The sequence below is a fragment of the Mobula hypostoma genome, chromosome 19 (genome assembly GCF_963921235.1).
Source record: "Mobula hypostoma chromosome 19, sMobHyp1.1, whole genome shotgun sequence".
NCBI classification, from domain to species: Eukaryota; Metazoa; Chordata; class Chondrichthyes; order Myliobatiformes; family Myliobatidae; genus Mobula; species Mobula hypostoma.
In genome coordinates this window covers 36,720,738-36,745,625 of record NC_086115.1, presented here as the reverse complement: position 1 = coordinate 36,745,625, position 24,888 = coordinate 36,720,738, and the positions used below count along the sequence as shown (strand labels likewise).

General features: G+C 40.7%; 1 protein-coding gene across 4 annotated transcripts in view; it reads left to right on the top strand.

Annotated features, from left to right (window-relative positions):
• The window catches only part of plce1 (phospholipase C, epsilon 1), a 482,678-nt gene that overhangs the window by 372,501 nt on the left and 85,289 nt on the right, over positions 1–24,888 (top strand). For 3 of the 4 annotated variants that reach the window (XM_063071694.1, XM_063071693.1, XM_063071692.1), the window contains exons 6-12: positions 2,489–2,747; positions 5,449–5,657; positions 14,593–15,274; positions 18,697–18,879; positions 18,962–19,079; positions 20,787–20,946; positions 24,487–24,609. In XM_063071694.1, coding sequence (XP_062927764.1) covers positions 2,489–2,747; positions 5,449–5,657; positions 14,593–15,274; positions 18,697–18,879; positions 18,962–19,079; positions 20,787–20,946; positions 24,487–24,609 — 1,734 coding nt within the window. Of the gene's footprint in view, positions 1–2,488; positions 2,748–5,448; positions 5,658–7,703; positions 7,746–14,592; positions 15,275–18,696; positions 18,880–18,961; positions 19,080–20,786; positions 20,947–24,486; positions 24,610–24,888 lie in introns of all 4 variants that reach the window. The other variant, XM_063071691.1, reaches the window with a different exon arrangement.

The window sequence follows — 24,888 nt, the reverse complement described above, 5'->3', positions numbered from 1 at the left end:
ATTTGTAAGGAAGAAACCCATACTGCAGTTCCTATATTCCAAGTCCACTAATTTTTCCCTCACTTAAGAATTGTGTTATCAACTTAAAAGTTTTCTAGCAAGGGTGAACATATAGGAAGTTATACTATAAAACATTGCATCCATTTTCAACATACCAAAGGCCATAAGACCATAAGATATCGGAGTAGAATTAGGCTATTTGGTCCATCAAGTCTGCCTACCATTTCATTATGGCTGATCCAATTTTCCTTTCAGCCCCAATCTTCCCGTATCCCTTCATGTCGTGACCAATCAAGAATCTATCAACCTCTGCCCTAAATATACATAGAGCCTTGGCCTCGGCAGCTGCCTGTAGCAAAGAATTCCACAGATTCATCACTCTTTGGCTAAAGGAATTCCTCCGCGTCTCCATTCTAAAAGGATTCCCCTCTATTCTGAGGCTGTGTCCTCTGGTCTTACTCTCTTCCACCATAGGAAACATCCTGTCTATATCCACTCTATCAAGATCTTTCACCATTCGATAGGTTTCCACGAGGTCTCATAATGCCTCATTCAGATGAGCCCTAATGCCTGGCCTTGTCTAAAACTCAAGCTTCATGGTTCTGATGCAACTTGGATGTATTGGGTGTACAAATCCAATTTTGAGCTGAAAGTTAAGACCGGTATGAATTAAATTCCAGTGGTGATTAACTTGACTGTGACAGTATAATCAAATAGACAAATAGGTCTGGTTATACTGTCACAGTCAAAGAAAAATGAAATGCAGCTAAGTGTAAAATGTACACTCAGTGGCTATTTTATTAGGTACTATTCCTCCCTAACCTAATAACGTGGTCACTGAGTGTATGTTCATAGTCTTCTGCTATTGTCCAAATATCCGGACCTGCCTCTCAGTTTTTTTTTGCACTACCTTACTTTCCCTTTTCTATTTTCTATTTATGATTTATAATTTAAATTTTTAGTATTTACTATCGATTTGTACTCCAGGGAGCGTGAAGCGCAGAATCAAGTATTGCTGTGATGATTGTACGCTCTAGTATCAATTGTTTGGTGACAATAAAGTAAAGTATTGTAGCCCATCCAGTTCAAGGTTTGACATATTGTGCTTTTAGAGATACTCTTCTGCACACCACTGTTATAACACATAGTTACTTGATTTACTGTTGCCTTCCTGTTAGCTTGAACCAGGCTGGCAATTCTCCTCTGACCTCTCTCGTTAACAAAGCATTTTCTCCTATAGAGCTGCCACTCACTGGATTTTTTTTTTCTTTTCACACTGTTCTCTGTAAACTCTAGAGACTGTTGTGCATGGAAATCCCAGGAGATCAGCAGTTTCTGAGATACTCAAACCACCCCATCTAGCATCAACAATCATTCCACAGGCAAAGTGACTTAGACCACATTTCCTTCTCATTCTGATGTTAGGTCTGAACAACAACAGAACATCTTGACGATGTCTACGTTTATGTATTGAGTTGCTGCCACATGATCGGCTGATTAGATGTTTGCATTAATGAGCAGGTGCACAGGTGCACTTAAAAGAAGTGGCCACTGAGTTTATATGTTGTCGCCAGTAACAAAATAAAATGAAGTAACTGGATCCAGAATACACACACTCTTATGACTCAACCACACTTTATTTTGCTTGTGCACAAAGAGAACAGCATGACCCCTGTCACCACACAGTTCTGAATTCTGAACAGAGAAATGCCAGTTTTATGCAGAATTCACTTTCAGTTATGGATATTGATCATTTAGTAAACTGTATATGGTTGAATTCTTTACTTGCAAGATCAATCACCATTCACAATAGAGATATTAAAACTCAACAGAAACTACAAGCTGACAGCTGATGATAGTTTGAAGTTAGTAAAACTACTGTCCCCTATTTGTTGGATCACTTATCTTGTCTGAAGTGAGCAGGATTGGCTCCAGTAGTCTCAACTCAAAGATCTCCTTTGTCTGGAGACTGCCGCACCCATCCTCACCCGGGTGCTGTCTTTAACCCTTGCCTGCCTATGAGCAGCTGCCTGCAGCTGATTCTGCACTATTGACACATTTTTGTGACTGATGATGCAAGCCATCGGGCCTGGGGGGATGGGTTGGGTTGCACGATGTGACATTTGGAGATTTTAGTGATGAGGGGAACTGCTGATCTTGCACAAATATAAGCTTATCCAATTCAGTTCAAGGATATATCCAGGGGCAGGTCCATCTGTGTCCTAATCCACATGCACTCCCATCACATCCATAGTCAAAGTAAACGTTCCTTGTCAGGCAAAATGAAATATGCACATCTGAATATTGATTATGTACTCCACCTCATTATTTGCCATGAACTATTGTTACAGCACAATGATACTTTTGGCAAAGTGTTTCCAAAGGAATAAATATTCTGTTTTCTATATTCACCAGCCCATTAGGGCCTGCTATTACAGAAAGATGTGTTAACCATCCCTTAAGAAGGTTTGGTTGTGGCTTGTTGCAGGTCTAGGAAGGTTCTGAAGATGTGGCAATTTATGGACCAGTCTGACATTGAAACTATGAGGAGCCTGAAAGATGCAATGGCACAGCATGAAACATCATCTGAATACCGGAGAGTGGTAAGCCGTGCTCTAAATATCCCCGGGTGCAAAGTGGTTCCCTTCTGTGGAGTCTTTCTGAAGGAGCTATGTGATGTCCTAGATGGTGCAGCCACTTTGATGAAATTCCACTCACGCTGTGATTCTCAGGAGGACACCTTTGAGGTAAGAAGTCTAGGGACTCATAATGAAAATTAATACTCATTAAGTTTATGCAACAGTAGTATTTTTCTTGGAGATTCTGGGGGCAAATTAACCATGTCTAATTATGACTTCTGTTTTATGATGCTTACATTTTTTTTAGCCACAGCATAACTGACTATACATTCAAATTGCAAGTAATAGAGTTCACAGTTCACAACACATAAAACGGAATCTGTTTTTCTGCTTTATTTTTAGCTTTTGCAAGTGCTACTAATAAAGCTGCATTTCTCAATTAATTGAATTTAAACCACGATGGCATCAAGCTGCAGTCTCTGTCGAGATCATGGCTGGGACCCAGTGTTTTTTAGGCTAGTATGGATGGTTTTGGGGATAGAGAGAGGTGCTAGTGGTCAGGTTAGGATTTATGGACAGTGATGTAGGGAGTTAGAGGTCAGGTTAGGGTTCAGGGACAGATGTAGGGAGTTAGAGGTCAGGTTAGGGTTCAGGGACGGATGTAGGGAGTTAGAGGACAGGTTAGGGTTTAGGGACAGGGATGTAGGGAGTTAGAGGTCAGGTTAGGGTTTAGAGACGGTGATGTAGGGAGTTAGAGGTCAGGTTAGGGTTTAGAGACAGGGATGTGGGGAGTTAGAGGTCAGGTTAGGGTTTAGGGACAGGGATGTGGGGAGTTAGAGGTCAGGTTAGGATTTAGAGACAGGGATGTAGGGAGTTAGAGGTCAGGTTAGGATTTAGAGACAGGAATATAGGGAGTTAGAGGTCAGGTTAGTGTTTAGAGACAGGGATGTAGGGAGTTAGAGGTCAGGTTAGTGTTTAGAGACAGGGATGTAGGGAGTTAGAGGTCAGGTTAGGGTTTAGAGACAGGGATGTGGGGAGTTAGAGGTCAGGTTAAGGTTTAGGGACAGTGATGTAGGGAGTTAGAGGTCAGGTTAGGGTTTAGGGACAGGGATGTGGGGAGTTAGAGGTCAGGTTAGTGTTTAGAGACAGGGATGTAGGGAGTTAGAGGTCAGGTTAGGGTTTAGGGACAGGGATGTGGGGAGTTAGAGGTCAGGTTAGGGTTTAGAGACAGGGATGTAGTGAGTTAGAGGTCAAGTTAGGGTTTAGAGACAGGGATGTAGGGAGTTAGAGGTCAGGTTAGGGTTTAGAGACAGGGATGTAGGGAGTTAGAGGTCAGGTTAGGGTTTAGGGACAGGGATGTAGGGAGTTAGAGGTCCGGTTAGGGTTTAGAGACAGGGACGTAGTGAGTTAGAGGTCAGGTTAGGGTTTAGGGAAGTGATATAGGGAGTTAGAGGTCAGGTTAGGGTTTAGAGACAGGGATGTAGGGAGTTAGAGGTCAGGTTAGGGTTTAGAGACGGATGTAGGGAGTTAGTGGTCAGGTTGGGGTTTAGAGACAGGGATGTAGGGAGTTAGAGGTCAGGTTAGGCTTTAGAGACAGGGATGTAGGGAGTTAGAGGTCAGGTTAAGGTTTAGAGACAGGGATGTAGGGAGTTAGAGGTCAGGTTAGGGTTTAGAGACAGGGATGTAGGGAGTTAGAGGTCAAGTTAAGGTTCACGGACAGGGAAGTGGAAGAGATAGAGGTCAGATCTCTGTTGTGCACGCTGCGTTCAAAGGCCGATGACGTGGATGGGTGATGAAGGACATCCAGACATAAGACCTCAGCGCTTGAAAGGCCAGCAATGTGCACATGGTTGGAAGGATATCCATATCCTGACTCAAAGCTCCAGCAATGTAGGCATGGGGACAATGAGCATCTGTTGGGCTGTCTGACCCAGGTCAGTGCATGCCTGCGTGAGCAGGAGCCATGAGGGCCGGTCTCACTGTGTTTGGAGTTTATCTGTAGCTTGAGGCCCCATCATTGTCTCGACTGGATTTCAGTACCGAAGATCGGAGCCTGAAGATTGATCAGAAGTCTGGAAGTCATAGCCCAGTGGCTGAAGCCTGAAGAAAGGAAGGCTGAGAGAGGCTTGTCCTAGAGTTAGAGGACTGTCTGTGTTGGTGGGAGAGACTAAACGGGATTGTTTTGTTGGTTTTGTTCCATTCTGTGTGTCCTCCATTGTTCTGCCAAGCTTTATGGCTGTGCCACGCCGGTGCCGGAATATATGGCTCACTTGCAGGTAGATCCCAGCATGTCCTTAGGTGTGTAGGCTGTTACACAAACGACACATTTCACTGTACGTTTTGAAGTGCGTGTGACAAATAAATCTGATTCTGAATATGGAGGAATACATTCATTCATACTTGCCTTCCTGCACCAATCACAGCTTCTTCGAAAACACAGGCATCTCATTACTTACCAGGGACGTTTGTGGTTTAGCAGATAATATGTTTCTGGGAACAAGGAAAAAGAGCCATTATTGAGATAATAGATATAATTTTGGTCACTGCACCTCTTTGACCTTTATGTATGACAATAAATACTGAGACAGATCCATGTACTGGCTTCACGTGCTTTATGTAGACAAGTGAAGTTCATTGGGGGCTGTTATGAAGCATAGGATATAAACTGTCTGTATACTGGAAAATATGTAGTTTTCTCTAAATACATGGAGCTCTTCCAAAAAATTCAGACTCCACACTGTGCTGACGGGGAGATTGCTAATTGAATTTGTTTTTCTGACATGTGTTTCTTCTAAAGTTTCCAGTTTTATGGTTTGTCTGTGGTTGGGGTTACCAGCAGTTGCTCACTGGGTCAAATGGATGTTCCTAGTTTATTGCAGACTACAATGGCCAGGAACATTTTCTGCAGCGAATTGGAAAAGATGGATTAAATAATACAGAGAAAGAGTCCACAGTGAATAACATTCTCCAGACCATTCGAAGCTGTAACAGAAGCCTGGAGTGTGAAGAAGGGGAAGAAAGTAGTGGTGATGGTGGCACTTCAAGGAAGAACTCATTCAAAGATAGAAGCAAATATCAGTAAGTGTCAGAACCATTTGCTAATGGTGTAAGTGATTTTTATCCAATGTATTGTGTAAAATGCACAACTTGACTCCCAGGAATGACTAAACCAGTAACAACTACACCCAAGAACAGAGTTTATTGTTTAATGTAGAATGTGATGTTCCTCATAGTACTTGGATCTCACTTAGAGATTTTCTATGGGTGTTGGACTTTATTATAAATGCCACAAGGATTATAAAGATAAACTTGATGAAGATTAGATTTATTTGTCGCTTGTACATTAAAACATATAGTGAAATGCATTATTTGCATCAAATCAAATCAGCAATGATTGTGCTGGGCTAAGTGTTGCCATCCGTCTGGTGCCAACATGGTGTGCCCACAGCGCGCTGACACTAACCACATGTATTTGGAATGTGAGAGGAAACTAGATCGCCCAGAGGAAACCGACGCGGTCACGGAGAGAGCGTACAGACATCATCCTGGCAGACAGCATTGGGAATTGAACCCTGACCTTACAGCTGGCGTAGTAATGAAGTTATGCCAACCGCTACCATTCCTCCCCACATTGGCATCACTCCACCCTGTCTTTATGTCACTCCCTCTTTGTTTCTTATGTTAGAAATGTATTATGCATCCTGGAATATGGTGAAGGAGCTTTGTGCTTAGATTTGGATTTATGCCATCAATTGGCATTAATGTTAGATGTAGAATGATGACTTAATTTATAGTGAAGCTTGATTTTGTTACAATGAGCTGAAAGTGTTGCCCCTACCTTTAGAACATAGAACAATACAGCACGTGGACAGAGTCCTTAGCCCATGATGATATCTGTGCCAAGTATGATGCCAAATTAAAGTACCACCTTGGCCTACTCATAACCCTCCATTTTCAAATGCCAATCTAAAAACTGCTTAAGTGCCATTACTGTATCTGGTTCGACCAACACTCCTGGCAACACATTATGGACATCACTCTCTGTGTTCTTTTAAAAATCTCAAAACTTGCCTTACATATCTCCATTCAATTTCCTTCCCTCTTGCATTTGACATTTCTACCCTGGGAGAAAGATTCTTTTGGTCTACCCTGCCTATTGCTTCTCATTATTTGATAACGTTCTATCAGGTTGTCCATAAGACAAAGGAGCAAAGTTAGGCCATTTGGCCCGTTGAGTCGGCTCCACCATTCCATCATGGCTGATTTATTATCCCTCTCAACCCAATTCTCCTGCCTTCTACCCTAACCTTTGTTGCCCTGACTAATTAACAACCTCCACTTTAAATAAACTCCTGCTGTGAGTACAGGCCCTGAGCCATCAAGCACACTTCATACACTAACTCTTGCATTCCCTCTAGTCCTCTCAAAATGAATGCTAACCTTGCACTTGCCTCGCTTGCTTGTCCTTTCATCTCTGACGTTCAAGAGGAAACTATCCAAGTTTGCCCAAACTGTCCTTACTAATACCAGACTCTAATCCAGACAGATCTCTGATAAACGTCTTCTACACACTTTCAAAAGCCGCTCATCATTCCTGTCATACCAATTCAGTCTTTGACACCAAATTCACTCTAAAATGCTATACAAATCCAGTCTTTATTTAATTACCGTAGAAGGGGCTGGATAAAATAACATTGGATCTTTTCTCCAAACGCTTACCTCAGAAAGTGAATAGGTAACAGCAAAAATTGGTTAGGTGCAACAACATGGTCACAAATAAATTCTTTGAAAATGAAGCAGGTACTTTACAAAATTGTTAGCATTCAACTATTCTAAACAAGCATCACCCCATGTCTCACAATACCTTTGGACCAAATGTGGAACTGAGCACAAATTGGATTCAGGCATTAAACAATGAAGCTAGTGTATAATATACTTATCCAAATGTTTGAGAGGTTTTCTATTATATTAGTTCAGAAGTATTTTGTTACATATTATTTTGTATGCAGCAACCCATTGGCTAACCATTTGGTTCCTTCACTGGCTAATTAACTTTTGTTTCATTGTGGTCCAAGTGGTTTTCTGTTTCTGTATCTTATTTCCTCTATTCTTTTGTTTCTGAAGCACGTCCAGGGCAAAGGCATCTTCAGAGTCCAATCAAACATTGTAAGTTGAATGTCTGCCATGAAGCATCATCCACAAAGAAAAAAATGTACAAGTTTGCATGAATTATATGTTTTCATATGTGTTCATGCAGCTTCTATGAATACCTGCTGTTTCCGTGATTGATAACCAGCTATGATCAAACATGTCTGATTTCAGTCCCATAGGACTGATCGACTAAAATTCCCATTTATTTAGCTTTCTCGCCCACCACCTTTTTAATAGTGATGTTTCAGGTGGCAGCAAGCTGTTACTTTGGTGGTTGTGGTGAGGGGTTTGCTGTTTGAAGTATGCATTTGGGGTAGGCAAGAAGGCCAAGCACTTAATATTATGAGCAAATTACCATAGCAACCCTCACTCCAATGTGATTTACTTCCATCACAATAGACCAAAGGCAAAGAGTCCACTGGATTGAAGCAGTTTGCTTTCTAACCTGTCCATTGTCATCTGTCAGGGTACTAATTCTTACTAGGTCAGATGCAAGCCTAGGTCAGTTTCCAAAACTGCAAAGACACCTGGGAGATTTAAACATTCTCAGCCCTAATTCCAAGCAGGAATTCTGCTTGCCCACACCCTACACCTGAATATATTCACAATGGGATTCGAACTATGCTTATCTTTGGAGCCTTTTTCTGTTATGACTCTGGGAGATATTTGCTTGGATTGAGAATTATTAGAGATTACCAATTAGAGTTTTGGTGGAGGCCAGCGTTCGGTGAAAGTTAAAGAAAGAGCATCGTTAGCAGTGGAAAATATATTGCTCAATGTATCAGGTTTAAAAATCTTGAGCTGGTTTCTAGGCCTGGGGTTTCTTTTCGTACAGTGGGTTGCAGAGACTGATGAGCCCAATGGCCTTAGTGCTCAGGAATGAAATTGTGAGTTCTTGTGAATGACAGACGACTAAGACTGATAGATTTTTCCATAATGGCTTTAATTGATTTGGACTTAAAGAACAAAATTGTAGTTCAGTTATAGCCGTTTTGATCCGCTGAAGCAGTAGGCACACTGAACGGGCTGAATAGCTTCTGTTTCATGACAAATTTCACAGCACATGCTGGTGATAATAACCCTGATTCTGATTCTGTCGCTGGTTCTCATGATGCCACGTTCCTTCTGGCTGATTTAAACTTTGGTCCAGACACAGGTATCGAATTCAGGACCGCAGGTTAGAAGTCTACATGACTGAGTTGCACAGAATATCTGATATGTATTTTAGAGATAGATTCATGTTATATCCTTGTGCATCTTATGGGGAATGCATAACATGTTATAGGTCATAAAATTTTTGAGCTGCCACCATTAACTTAGAATCTGATTGGCAGAAATCGTGAGCAATGTGGAAGGGGTTGTTTTTCTCCTTTTCTGTCCACGACGTGCCAAAAGTTGTTTGAAAATTCCACATGAGTGCATTTGCTGCAGATAGTTGTAGCTGACCAAAAGTAAATCACAAAAACAAGAAATTCTAAAGATGCTGGAGATCAAGATCAGCACACACAAAATGCTGGAGGAACTCAACAGGTTAGACAGCATCTACAGAAGGAAATCATGGGAGTCATGGCAGATTTTAGCATGCAGGTCGATTGGGAAAATCAGGTTGGTAATGGATCTCAAGAGAGTGAGTTTGTTGAATGCCTAAGAGATGGCTTTTTAGAACAGTTGGTCACTGAGCACTAGGGGATCAGCTATACTGGATTGGGTGTTATGTAATGAACCAGAGGTGATTAGGGAGCTTAAGGTAAAAAAAAAAACCCTTAGGAACCAGTGATCACAATATGATTGAGTTCAACTTGAAATTGGATAGGGAGAAAGTAAAGTCTGATGTAGCAGTATTTCAGTGGAGTAAAGGAAATTACAGTGGCATGAGAAAGGAGTTGGCCAAAGTAAATTGGAAGGAGCTGCTGGCAGGGATGTAAGCAGAGCAGCAATGATGTACGTTTCTGGGGAAAATGCGGAAGGTGCAGGACGTGTGTATTCCAAAATTGAGGAAATACTCAAATGGTAAAATAGTACAACTGTGGCTGACAAGGGAGGTCAAAACTATTGTAAAAGCAAAAGAAAGGGCATGCAACAAAGCAAAAATTAGTGGGAAGATAGAGGATTGGGAAGTTTTTAAAAAACCTACAGAGAGCAACTAAAAAGGGTAAAGATGAAATATGAAAGCAAGCTAGCAAATAATATCAAAGTGGATAGTAAAAGTTTTATCAAGTATGTTAAAAATAAAAGAGAAATGAGAGTGGATATAGGACCGCTAGAAAATGAGGCAGGAGATATAATAACGGGGGACAAGTAGATGGCTGATGAACTAACTGAGTATTTTGCACCAGTCTTCACTGTGGAAGACACTAGCAGTATGACTGACTGTTGTGTGTGACAGAAGAGAGGTGGGTGCCATTACTATTACAAGAGAGAAGGTGCTCAAAAAGCTGAAAGACCTAAAGGTATATAAATCACCCAGACCAGATGAACTACACCCTAGAGTTCTGAAAGAGGTAGCGTTAGAGATTATGGTGGCATTAAAAATGCACTTTGAAAAATCATTGGACTCTGGCATGGTGCCAAAGGATTGGAAAATTGCAAATGTCACTCCACTCTTTAAGAAAGGAGGAAGGCAACAGAAAGGAAATTATAGACCAGCTAGCTTGACCTCAGTGGTTGGGAAGATGTTAGAGTCAATTGTTCAGGATAAGGTGGTGGAGTACTTGGTGACACAAGACAAGATAGTACGAAGTCAGTATGATTTCCTTCAGGGAAAATCCTATCTGATGAACCTGTTGGAATTCTTTGAGGAGATTACAAGTAGGATAGATAAAGGGGATGCAGTGGATGTTGTATATTTGGACTTTCAGAAGGCCTTTGACAAGGTGCCACACATGAGGCTGCTTACCAAGTTAAGAGCCCATGGTATTACAGGAAAGGGGTACTAACATGGTTAGAGCATTGGCTGATTGGTAGGAGGCAGTGAGTGAGAATAAAAGGATCCTTTTCTGGTTGGCTGCCAGTGACTAGTGGTGTTCTGCAGGGTTCAATGTTGGGACCGCTTCTTTTTATGCTGTATATAAATGATTTAGATGATGGAATAGATGACTTTGTTGCCAAGTTTGCAGATGATATGAAGATTGGTGGAGGGGCAGGTAATGTTGAGGAAGCAGGTAGGATGCAGAAGGAGTTAACGTATTAGGAGAATGGGCAAGAAAGAGGCAAATGAAATACAATGTTGGAAAATGCATGGTCATGCACTTTGGTAGTAGAAATAAATGTGCAGTCTATTTTGTAAATGGAGCAAATCCAAAAATTTGAGATGCAACGGGACTTGAGAGCCCTTGTGCAGACACACTGAAGGTTAACTTGCAGGTTGAGTTGGTCGTGAGGAAGGCAAATGCAATGTTAGCATTCATTTCAAGAGGTCTAGAGTACAAGAGCAAGGATGTGATGCTGAAGCTTTATAAGGCACTGGTGAGGCCTCACCTTGAGTATTGTGAACAGTTTTGGGCCCTTCTTCTTAGAAAAGATGTGGTGGCATTGGAGAGGGTCCAGAGGAGGTTCACAAGGATGATTCCAGGGATGAAAGGGTTATCATACGAAGAACATTTGATGGATCTGGGTCTGTACTCGCTGGAATTCAGAAGGATGAGGGGGATCTCATTGAAATCTTTCGAATGTTGAAAGGCCTAGACAGAGTAGATGTGGAAAGGATGTTTCCCATGATGGAGGAATCTAGGACAAGAGGTCACAGTTTCAGGATAGAGGGGTGCCCTTTCAAAACAGAGATGCAGAGAAATTTCTTTACCCAAAGGGTGGTGAATTTGTGGAATTTGTTGCCACATGCAGCTGTGGAGGCCAGGTCGTTGGGTGTATTTAAGGATGAGATTGATAGGTTCTTGATTGGAAACGGCATCAAAGGTTATGGGGAAAAGGCCAGAAACTGGAAATGGGCCAGATGGCCTAATTCTGCTCCTATGCCTTTTGGTCTTATGGTCTAAAGAACTAAACAGTCAATATTTTGGGCTAAGATCCCAAAACATTCACTGTTTATTCCTCTCCATAGATGCAGCCTGACCTGCTGAGTTCCTGCAGCATTGTGTGTGTGTGTTAACCAAAAGTGAAATAGTGTTTGATTGTATAACAGAACTTGGCCCCCAAAGGAGGTCCACAGTCACTATTCTAGGAACAGATGTCTGTCATTCTGCTGACCAGCTTGTTCACTGATTCCATCACAGCCATGACCTGGGCTGGGAAATCCACAACCCTGGCACGAAATCCTTCCCTTCGTGTCTAATCTTTCTATGACAGGGTTTTTTTTCTGGAAGGTGAAAATCAAGCAAGAGCTATCAAGGTTGGGTTAAGTGTCCAGGTGCTGGTCAAATTTCAGACCTTATTGATTTGTTCTTGCCAAGTGGGAGTCTGTAGGACTGATTGACAAAATACAGTGGATTCCTGTAAATTGGGACACATAATGACCAGTAGATTTTAGTCCAATTAAGCAGCTGCCCAATTAGCCGAAGTTTCATGGAAATAGTTAAAAAGGTACAAAAATATTTAAAAACTACATTTTAACCGAGTAACAAATTATATATTGAAATGAAATACAGAACAAATTAGGACACTGCCAAAACTACTACAGTACATTAAAAGTGTGTATTAGTTCCTAATATTTTTGGATAGAAGAATTAATCCAGTGTATGTTGCTATGTTCTTTTCGTTGCCGGTAAATGAACAAAATCAACAGACACCTAATGTAGATAATGGATTGCCTTCATACAATCCTTTCAATGACTGCATTCTGCAAATCTCCATTTTCATTGTAACATTCAAAATGATTGTCAATACCTTCAAGTTCTTCATGTTCCTTGCTTGTTGAAGTAGTAAAATTGTTTCTTTTCATTCCCAGCCATTTCTGGTATCTCCACATCTGATGCTTGAAACTGCAGTTAGCAAAACAGTTCTGAATTGCCTTACTGCTCATTACTCATCAACTAAAAGTGGCAAAAATCACTGAACACAATAGCACCCAAATGATGCTATTTAAAAGCTGTTCACACTAAGCATGGTGTAGTGCAATGTGCAATGTGCACACAATTGGCGATAGTTAGAAACTGGTTGGCAACATCCTCCTGTCCCAATTAAGCAGCATAGTGTCCCAAATAAACAAAGGGAATCCTGGCTATTTTCTCAATTTGTTTTTATTCTTTAAGAGTTGTCCCAAATAAACGGTTGTCGCAATTAACTGATGGCCCAATTACCCAGAATCCACTGCATATGGTTAAGTATTACTGCATCTAAGTTAAGTACTTAGAATTGCAAAAATTCAAATGTCAAAGTAAACTTATTATTAAAGTACATATATGATATATATGGCTGTAGTCACCACTTCCTGTAAATTTTTCTGTTCCTGGGCATTGATGTTTCCATACAAGGCTGCAATGCACATGTAAACATGGAGCGCTGTCACAGGAATGCAGGATCCATGATCAAGGACACCTACCATCCAAGCCATGCTCTCTTCTTGCTGCTGCCAACAGGAAGCCTCAGGACCTGCACCACCAGCTTCAGGAACAGTTATTACCCCTCGGCCATCAGGCTCATGAACCATAAGGGATAACTTCACTCAACTTCACTCGTCCCATCACTGAGCTTTTCCCACCACCTATGGACTCACTGTCAAGGACTCTTCCTCTCATTCTTTTTTCTCTATTTTTGTATTTGTTGTTTTTTTGCACGTCGGTTGTCGTCCATCTTGTTGGGTGTGGGCTTTCAATGATTTTGTTGTGTTTCTTGTATTCACTGTGATTGCCCGCAGGAAAGTTAATCTTGGAGTTGTATATACTGACATGCAGTATTTGAACTTCAATAATAAATTTACTTTGAACTTTCAACTATATACTGACTTGAGACTCTGTTTCTTGCAGGCATTTACAGGAAAATAATGAAATACAATAGAAATTACGAAAGACTACACATAAACAAAGATTGACGAACAACCAATGTGCAAAAAAAGATAAACTGTCCAAAAATAATACTGAGACCATGAGTTGTAGTGCGCTTGAATGAGTCTTTTGGTTGTGGAATCAGTTTCAGAGTTTTTGTGAGTAAAGTTATCCATGCTAGTACAAGAGCCTGATGGTTGGATGTTAATAACCAGTCCTGAACCTAGTACATAGGACCTAAGGATCCTACATCTGCTGCCTGATGGTAGTAGTGAGGAAAGACCTTGTCCTGGATGGTAGGGATCTCTAATGATGGATGCAGCTTTCTTGTGGCAGCATTCCACTTCGCTATGCTCAGTGGTTGCGAGGACTCAGCCTCGGATGGACTAGGTTATATCCACCACTTTCTGTAGACTTCCCTGTTCCTTGGCATTGGTGTTTCCATACTAGGCCATAATGTAATCAGCCAGGAATCTCTCCACTGTTTATCTGTAGAAGAAGTTTGTTCTGGTTGGATTTAGCACCCTTAAACTTTTAAATCTGCTTTATGCCGAAGACATGTAACACAAAGTTTGCTGTATGTTGCTTTAATGGACTATGGTATGGTGCATTCCTTCAGCTGTGGCACTTGTGAGGTAATTTCTAAAGTAACAAGCCAAGCCAATCTAACTCAAGTAAAAGTCTAAATTCCTTTTGACACTATTGCATTGTTCTGTTTTATTTACATAAAACTAATTCTAAAACTAGAAATACTACTAAATGAATGATAATACAGTGTGACCACCTGCCCCATGAAAGTTGAGTGTGGAGTGACTACATGTGGAAGGTTATGGAAGAGAACACAGCCTATTGGCAGCCAGAGGAGCAGGTGTGTGCTTTCATCAGAGACGTGCAGTATCTTAGCTATCTTCTCCTTCACTGTGCAGGTTCATTGTTGGAGACCTGTCAGACTCAGAGAGCGATTCCTTTGAGCAATCCAGTGAGTTTGACCTGGGTGGGACAGAGGACCAGCAGAAGGCGTTTAATCATGAGACGGAACTCATTCCTTGGTATGTATTGTCCATTAGAGCTGACGTCCATCAGTTTCTCCTGCAAGGATCCACAGTCATACATTATGACCAGGAGGCTCATCTATCAGCACGCTGCTTTCTCAAACTGGAAGCTGACAACTGTACTCTGACTTGGTCAAAACCACCTACAGCCAACCCAACCAACGCCAAGGTGAAAAGCATAGTACCGGGTAATAGCACAGATGTTGGTAATACGAAGTTTCAGCTGTATGGGCACATTGCATTAAATGGACTTGTAGAAGGCTTTTTGGACATGTCTGTGGTGAAAGCTGTTTACATGGGACATTCAGGAATTGATCTTAATACTGTTTGCATTCAAAACAAACTTTCCCAGATGACCCTGGAGGACAATTGCATAACATTGCTGTATGGGGTCCATACGACTGATAATCGCTTATTGCACTTTGTGGCTCCTAAGTACACTGCTAAAATGGTGCATGATGGATTACAGGAACTGGTGACGGCTGTGAGGAAAATGAAGAAGTTTCCTGACCAAAGACTGCAATGGCTGAGGAAGCAATATGTCAATTTGTATCAGGTACATGGAAATTAATCTCTTGCAACAATATTTCTGAATATTGTCAAGAATTATAAGATGGGAAATATCTGTTGGTGATTTAAGTGAATAAGTACTTATAATGCTCATAATGCCAGCGTTAACTGCATATATTAAATAGGGCATAAAGGAATATTATGAAAGTACTTGTTTATTGACATTGCCTAGGACACTGGGTATTGATTTGATGTCAATATTTGCTCTTTCTGGTGTATTCTAATGCCCTTAGCATCAAATGTGCAAGAAGTTTAAGAAACTTTTAATCAGAAAACAAATTAAGAGTTTTCAGTATGTTATTGTAAATATTTGTGGTAATAACAGTTATGAAGCAAAGCAGTTTCTCCGAACTTTATGACTCAATAGGCCAATACATTATAACTCAAAGAGAAAACGGAAGATTAATTTCATCAGAAATAATAATGAAAATACTTTTCAATTCTATATTGCATTATTGGAAACCACATGGGGCTAACAGAAAAGACTACTAAAAATTGGATGGAAAATGAAACAAGCTAATCAAAATAATAAATGCAGGATATTCTGCAAATGCTGGAAATCCAGAGCAACACACACAAAATGCTGGAGGAACTCAGCAGGTCAGGCAGCATCTATGGAGGAGAATAAATAGTCACCATTTAAGGCTGAGATCTTTCACTGGGTAAATATGCAAAATTAGCAAATAACTATAAAGAAAAAGTAAAGAGATAGCAGCTAACTTAAAGCTGAGTAGGAATGTTCAGGGATCAGTGACTGTGCTAATGGTACAAGTAAATACCATTCTTCATAACAAACAGTTCTATTTATCTCAAACAAGGGAAGGTGGGTGAACTCAAAAAACGGGCAAGATTTTACAAAGAAAATTGATGATTAGAATCAAATTAAATACACGTCAGTTGAATGCAAGGAACTATTAGAAGCAAAATAATAATTGCACGTTCACTGAAATTGAAATTCCCAATTAAGAATTTGAAAATGACCTAGATATGAAATAATTTGAGAACAAATCCTCATTGGCCGTAGTATTCTGGTCAAATTGCATTTTGAGTGTGAAGTACTGCTTTGATTTCTATGAAATAATGCTTTATCCAAGTCCTAAAGCTTGGAAAGGAAAGAACTAAAAGTACCCCTTGGTGTTTGAGGAATGTGTTGAGAGGAAATGATAGGTGAGAAAAGCTTTTGCGAAAAGAAACATCGCATAGTGAACATGTATAGCAGATATATACTGCTTGTGAACATAACAGATTTACCTAGACAGACGGGTAAGATTTGAGTTAAACCAATATTTTTCCAATGTAATCCTTAGTATTATACTGCTGAGCAATGGATAGAACTCTGATGAAGAGTGGAGAGAGAGACTCTTGTATAGAACAGTATTTGTGTCATTGTAAACATTGCTAGGAAATAAAAGTTTTATCTTGGGCACTTTGATGTAGAAAAGGAGTCTCCCTTCATTCAATAGGTTCAGTGTCAAGTGGGAAAAGCAAACTGCAGGTGTTGGAAACCTGAAAGCTGAAACGGAAGCAGAAAATGCTGAAAATGCTCAACAGGTCAGGCAGCAACTGTAGAAAAAGGGAAAAAAAGTTGAAGTCTCAGGTCTGCGATACTTTGTCTCAGTGCCAACATTGCAAGCGGGACTAGATGAAGAGTCTATGCCCAAAACACCAATTCATTATTCCTCTCCAATGTTGCTGCCTGACCTGCTGAGTTCCTCCAGCATTTTGTGTGTGGTGCTCTGGATTTCCAGCATCTGTAGAATCTGCTGTGTTTAAAGAAAATGAATTGTTGGATTCCATGTGACACCCCAAATCTGTCAGTAAATCCTAGCCTCGTGCACACAAGCCATTACTTCAATTTGGTAGCTGAATGCTGACAGGAAACATTGGCTGAAGGCAGCACAGTTTGGCGGATCCTGTTTTAAGGTTCATACTATTTTACAAGCACAACTGTAAATGAGAAAATGTACTATGAAAGCTGTGATAATCTAAATATTTAGTCTTCTAGTCTAAACCCATCACAGCACTAACGTTTAGGTAATATTTTTGTAAATTCAAAGGTCACAAATTCTACTTATGCAAAGGAGACAGAAGGAACAATTCATTTTAAACTGCAGGAGAAATGCATTATTTACCTGCCTTAAACTGATAGAAAAAATATGGAAAATAAACTAAAAGCTATTGATCTACAGTTTTGAAATTTGTGATTCACTTCTTTGACTTATTATGGATTTTACTTGAAATATTGCAGCAGTACAAATATTGCAGCAATAGTTTTGACATAAAGAAAACTCAAGCAAAACAAAGTTAACTTTATGAGAATGAGGGCAAAAATGCGATGGAGAAGAAAGCTAAATGGAAGTTTCTAAACTGTAGCACTAGGTTGTGCAAATCATCCCTGGAGGGGGTGTGCAAGAAATTATAATTTTCATTGATCTATTAGGCTTTAGACAGCTAGCGTCAGGTCGACCTGCTGGCGGACAGCCAGACATGCTGAACTAACGAAAGCCTCTTCTCCTCTATTCTCTTCTCCTCTCTCCTCTTCTCTCCCTCCTCTCTCCTCTTCTCTTTTCCTCTTCTCTTCTCTCCCTCTTCTCTTCTCTCCCTCCTCTCTCCTCTTCTCTCCCTCTTCTCTTCTCTTCTCTTCCTCTTCTCTTCTCTCCCTCCTCTCTCCTCTTCTCTCCCTCCTCTCTCCTCTTCTCTTCTCTTCTCTCCCTCTTCTCTTCTCTCCCTCTTCTCTTCTCTTCCTCTTCTCTTCTCTCCCTCCTCTCTCCTCTTCTCTTCTCTTCTCTCCCTCTTCTCTCCTCTCCCTCTTCTCTCCTCTCCCTCTTCTCTCCTCTCCCTCTTCTCTTCTCTCCCTCTTCTCTTCTCTCCCTCTTCTCTTCCTCTTCTCTTCTCTCCCTCTTCTCTTCCTCTTCTCTTCTCTCCCTCTTCTTCCCTCCCTCTTCCTCTTGAACTCGTCAAAATCAGGTTTATGATCACCGATGTATGCCATGAAGCTTGTAGTTTTGCAGCTGCGGTATAACATAATACGTAAAAATATATGACAAATTACAGTTTTTAAAAATTTAAAAATTAAATGTGGTGCAAAAAGAGGACAAAATAGTGAGGTAAATAGATTCTTCTCTGTCAGAGTATGGTGGTAATAGCACTCAGGTAGCTGGTGTGTCTGGAAGGAGGTGAATGAAAAGAAAAGGTTGGCAATGTCACACCTGTAGAAAATGCTCAGATGTGATTTCTGTGTGAAGATTAATGATTAAGAGCATTGTCATTAGTGATGAGGAGGAAGGGATGGAAAGTCATGGCAAGAGATAAAATGAGGTGGGAGGACATATGTTTGGAGCCTGACTGCCAGCTAATTCATGTGGATAGGTGGCCTGTTTAACATACAATTCCATGTTTTTCATGCAGGAGGAAGGCAAGTTTGAGGGACCAACACTGGCTCAGGTTATTGAACTCTTTGGAGGCAGACGATGGATCACAGGGAACACAGCCACAGCGACTGTAAACAAAAGCACAGAAAAATCCAACCTGCAGCGCAACAACACACTGGGAATGAACACAGCCAAAAAGATAAAGAAATCACTCATCAGGGTATGAAATGAGACTTTCATAAGTCACTGTGTCATGTGCTTTTGATCAAGGATTAATTGACTGAAAGGTTGGTTCTGTGCAGGGAGACAGTGGGGAGATCACTGACGAGGACATGGGCACACGCAAAGCTCGAAACTGCAAAGAATCGCGAAGCAGGAGCGGATCTGACCCAGCAGACTTCGATGAACAAGAAGAATCAGGTAGCAGGCTTCTTCCCTTAAATATCTGCAGTACTTGTGGACCAGGAGTTGTAGATCATATTCTAAGAAGCTTTGTAGATGTGAGTGTACCTTAGAATGGCATAGCTGGCACAGAGTGGCACACCTTGGGCAACGCCACAGGTAGAGTCACTACCTCTCAGCTTCGACAGCTGTCCTGACCACCAGCAGAATTTGCATATTCTTCCTGTGCCTGCATAGGTTTCGTCTAGGTCAGGAGTTCCCAACCTGGGATCCACGAACCCCTCGATTAATGGTAGGGGTCCATGACATAAAAAAGGTTGGGATCCCCTGCTCTGGGTACTTCAGTTTTCTTCCACATCACAAAGTGCTGAGTGCGTGGAATGGGCTGCCGGCGACGGTGGTGGAGGTGGATACGATAGTGTCTTTTAAGAGACTCCTGGATAGGTACATGGAGCTTAGAAAAACAGAGGGCTTCGGTAACCCTAGGTAATTTCTGAAGTACGTACACGTTCGGCACAGCTTTATGGGCCGAAGGGCCTGTATTGTGCTGAGGGCTTTCTATGTTCTATAGACTCACTTTCAAGGACTCCAGCACTCAAGTTCTCAATATTTATTTATTTGTTTGTTTGCTTATTTATTTTGCACATTGGTTGTTTGTCCGTCTATGTAGTAGTTTCTCAACGATATGGTTGTATTTCTTTGTGTTTACTGTGAATGCCCGCAGGAAAATGAATCTCCTGGTTGTATGTGGTGACACACATCTACTTTGATAATCAATTTGCTTTGAAACTTTGAAGATGTGTAGCTGGTAGTTTAATTGGCCCTGCTAAATTCCTCCTGGGGTGTGAGTGATAGAACATGGGAAAAGTAGATGGGAATGCAGGGAGAATAAAAAGAATAGGATTAATGTAGGATCAAGTTTGTAAATGGATGGGTGGTGGTTCATCCTGACTCAGTGGGCTGACCAACCTGTTTTCATGTTCAATGGCTCTCTGATGCTCTCACTCTGAGAGCAATTGTTACTATATTATCTGGCAGAGAATTGAATGGTTTTGGAACAAAACTCTGAATACAGCTTAGCAGGGAGGATCCACGTGGGTTTAGAGGAAAATCATATTGTCAGCTTGTGATGTCAGGTTGCAACATGCGATTATAATAGTAATTAATACAATTGGACTGAAATGTAATTATAAATGCAAAATATATAGCTAGGAATCAATGCTAGATTGCAATGTCAGGACACTGTTCTTGCAGTCAATCTGTTTACTCTTTTCAATGATGTCTTCCATTTTTATTTGTTTGACAATTGACAAATATCACTTAGTTGACCATACTTTATTACATTTTTAATCGTTAACATTAAACCTTGAAGAAAATTTACAGTGTAAACTGAGAAACAACAGCTCAGATTTTGCTGAGTGATGCTGTTGGTTCCATTCAGAACACCAGCAATTCCCCACCTAAATACCAGCAACTTTATGGAAATGTTGATACTAGTCGCTGATAGTTGTATGGTGGAAGTTCCTACCTCCTTCTCTGTTTGACTGCACAGTTCTCACCAGTTCAGTAACTTTCCTGTGTTAATAAGTTCAATGGTTTGATAACACTGCTTGACTTCTTACCATATGAGATCAAGAGAGTGGTGATTAAAGATTCCAATGAGTTATACCAGTGAATTCTTGGCCAGTATGTGCTTAATTTATTTGACACATTTATTCTTTTCAGATTTGAGTATTGCAATGGCTTCTCCTGGTTCTTATACGCTTCCTGCCAGAGCCCGTTCACTCACCACGCCACCATCCGCTACGTTGGGCCCTCCAGCGACCACACCAGTGAGACCAGTCTCCTCTCCAGTTCTTTCAACTACCAGCAAGACCAAAACTGGGTAGGAGAAAAATAAACGCGGTCTAAGATTCACACATTTATTCCTTCCCACCAGAGCAACATGTGGCATAATAAGTCTTAGTTAAATGTTCACATGAAAAGCAAGCTTTTAAATAGCAGGGATGGCCAAAGAACCTTTCACTTAGAAAATAAAACAGTACACAGCAGGGACAGACACTTCAGGCCATTGCGTCTGTGCTGACAATATAGTTTCTACTGTATTTCAGTATTCAGTATGAATGCAGTACATTATAGAAAGAATGTATTGAGATACTTGTTACTATTAAGATGAGAAAAGAGCACAATCACTTTTATTTACAGAGACAATGGTGGAGGAGGAACATTAAGTCATAGATATGTGAGAAGAGTTTAGAGGAATTTCTTTGTGCTATAATTATTAGAGCATGTGAATCTGTGCCACAGGGTAGAGTGGGGTGGAGGCCATATGATAGTTTAGTGGAAAGTGGGATAAATATTTGAAGTAGAGATGGTGCAGGGACCCAGATGACAAAATGATCCATTTGCTTATATTCTGTAATTCAGTCAACATTTTAATATTTATATTTTCTGTCAAAAGATAAGGGGCTTTACAATATAGGCAACAAAACCCAGTTTCATATGTATGTAATCTTATGCAGTTCCATATGGTTCTGTTTTTTTGTAAAATAACATTAATACGCCACATGATAACATAGTTTACGTTACATCTGTAGTGAGAACTTGCTTCTTCAATGTACGCCCCAGATTAACATCACTATTTTTGTGAAGTTAGTAAATTCCACAAAGGAACTCACTGAAATAGGACCCAGAAAAGGGCACGACTGGGCACTGATACACGGTGTGCAAAAAGGTAGAGAGGGCGAAAGAGGTGCAATGCACAGAATTCATTTGTTTTTGTTAAGAAGCAAGTAGGAAGCGATATTCCAAAGGCTGCTAAATAGTAAGAGAGATGGAGGTCCAGCCTTGCAGACTGGTGGCAGGAGTGTGCAGGGTGATACAGGGGTTTTCAGCTACCCAAGTATTAATTGTGATAAAAGGGAAAGAAAAGTTGGAATTTCTGAAATGAGTTCAGGATTTTGTCACAGCCAAGAAGAAGACATTCTGAGGAATGAAGTGGATCAGGCGTCATTGGGAGTAAACTTCACTATTTTTTTAGATTATGAAGACACATAGTCCTCTTTTATTGTCATTTAGTAATGCATGCATTAAGAAATGATATATGATTTCCTCCGGTGTGATATCACAAAACACAGGACAAACCAAGGCTAAAAAAACTGACAAAACTACATAATTATAACATATAGTTACAACAGTGCACAATACCATAACTTGATGAAGAAGTCCGTGAGCACAGTAAAGTTCAAAGTTTCTCAAATGTCCCACATCTCACGCAGACGGGAGAAGGAAGAACTCTCCCTGCCATGCCGATCACAATCCGACTCTGAGTCATCCGAAAACTTCGAGCCCTGATCAGCTTTCTGACACCGAGTACTGAGCGCCATCTCTGTCCGAGCGATTCGACCTCTTTCTCGGTCGCCAAAAGCAGGCAAGGCTGGGGATTTTGAGGCCTACCGTCCGAAAGATTCCCGACCACACAGTAATGACAGCAGCGAACGAGTGTTTCAGAAATTTCTCCAGATGTTCCTCTGTACTTTCACGTGAAAGTTTTATCTTAAGACTGGAGAAAGAATCAGTACATTTAAAGGACAACCTTTCAATAAGACATATGTTCAGTGAGAAGAGAGGCAATCTGGCCAGGGTAAAGTATAATTAAAAAATTGGCAGGATAATGACTGACCTCAACAAGGACACAAACAACAGGAATTCTGCAGATGCTGGAAATTCAAGCAACACACATCAAAGTTGCTGGTGAACGCAGCAGGCCAGGCAGCATCTCTAGGATGAGGTACAGTCGACGTTTCAGGCCGAGACCCTTCGTCAGGACTAACTGAAGGAAGAGTTAGTAAGAGATCTCTTCCTAGAGATGCTGCCTGGCCTGCTGCATTCACCAGCAACTTTGATGTGTGTTGCTTGACCTCAACAAGGAGTTACTTTCCTACAAGTGAGGCAGAGAAACCAAGGCTAGTAATCCCTGATGAGAAAGGAGATAAAGACAAAGCAACTGACAGGAGGAGGAAAATAATGCATGTCACATAAATACGGTAGTTAAAGTGGGAAGGAGGTTGAATATAGCAAGGTGAAAGGGGAGATGAAAAGGAAATTAAAGCAGAACAAAAAAATAGAATTGCTGATTATTATAAAAGAGCATCCAAAAGCCTTCCATATGGGCATGAAAGTAGTAAGCAGTAGTTAGAAAAGGGATTGGACCTTAAGAGAACTCACAAGGTGTCCCATGCAAAGCAACTGAAGACATAGCTGAAATCTTACAGGTATATTTGATATCAGATTTTACTAAAGAAAAGTATGGGTTTGTTCAGGAAACTGCCACTAACAGCCATGATCCTATTTAAAGGCCTACTCCCGCTTTGATTTTTTTATATATCCTTGGGTTCTTTCTTTCCTGCATTGATAAGATAATCACTCCATCCCGTTTCCTCATTTTGAGCCTCACTCCCTCTGTAATCTCTCCCAAATGCAGCCCTGGCCCTGTAGTGCCTCATATGCTCAACTCTCCCTTACAACATATATTTTTTAATCTTTCACCTCATTGAAAATAACTTTAAATTTTAAAAAAAGGATTTTTGGTGCACTGAATGGCAATAAGCTTCAGATTGAATGAGACCCCAAGAAGATATAGAGTCCTGGAAGGGTGGTGGAGATATCGGAGAGACAGAAACCCTTTTATAGCACATTACTGGGTTTCTTATGAAAAAAAAGGAAAGTAGATGATATTGACGTAGACCCAACTCTTGTGACTGAATATACAGTAACAATTTGGATTTTTCTACTGGTTCCATTTTCCCTCTTTAGCTTAAGAAATGCTCAAGTGAAAACTATCAGCCATTCATTTTCAATCTGTGGTCCATGTCCAGGGAGTTCATTATATTGTACTCTCAGATTTCAGACTTCACTGTATACTCACTTGCCTTAGGCTTCAGTATAGCCATTCTCCTCACCACATCTCTTGCACAACAGCTCCCATAGACCCACTACCGTGATCCTTCACTTCCTCCTGGCAGTTTTCTTGGACTCATTCTAATGCATCCTCTTCCAGTCATCCGCCAGTCATTGCATCAGAATCTTTCTCGTACACTATTATTAACAGTACTGTGCCAAACTCTAAGGTACCCTTGCTATATACACATGCCTACAACTCTTGCACAGTACTGTACTTCAGAATCAGAATCTGGTTTATTATCACCGGCATGTGGCGTGAAATCTGTTAACTTAGCAGCAGCAGTTCAATGCATTTCAGCATATTCTTTCTAAAAGTAACACCTCAACAATTAACTAAAGGTATATTTTATACTACAATATGTCTTAAAGCTGCTATGTTTTAAAGAGGCCAAGTTAAAAGGGATTTTTATTCAGACAGTGACTCTTTTCTTTTATCTAACATGGTTTTATGGTCTTCCAATAGCCCAAGAGGGAGTAACAGCTGGCATGGACGGGTAAAAGGAGGGCTGAAAGGATTTCAGGACTTCATGGTCTCTGACAGCAACATGAGTTTCGTTGAGTTCGTCGAACTTTTCAAATCATTCAGGTGACTATGATCTCACTCTACAGATTTGATTGAGATATCTGCATTGTTTCATATTGGGACAGCACAATAATTGAAGCTAATAAGCAAATTTTGAAAGAAAAACCAAAATCTTTGGAAAACTGAAGTAAACACAAAATTCTGGAAATTCTCACTCAAGCAGTATCTGGGCGGGGTGGGGGTGTGGGGTGGTGGAGAAAAATAGAGTTAATATTTTATGTCAGTGACCTTTCCTAAGAAATAACTTATTTTAGTTGAACGATGCTTTGTGCTTAGCAAGTG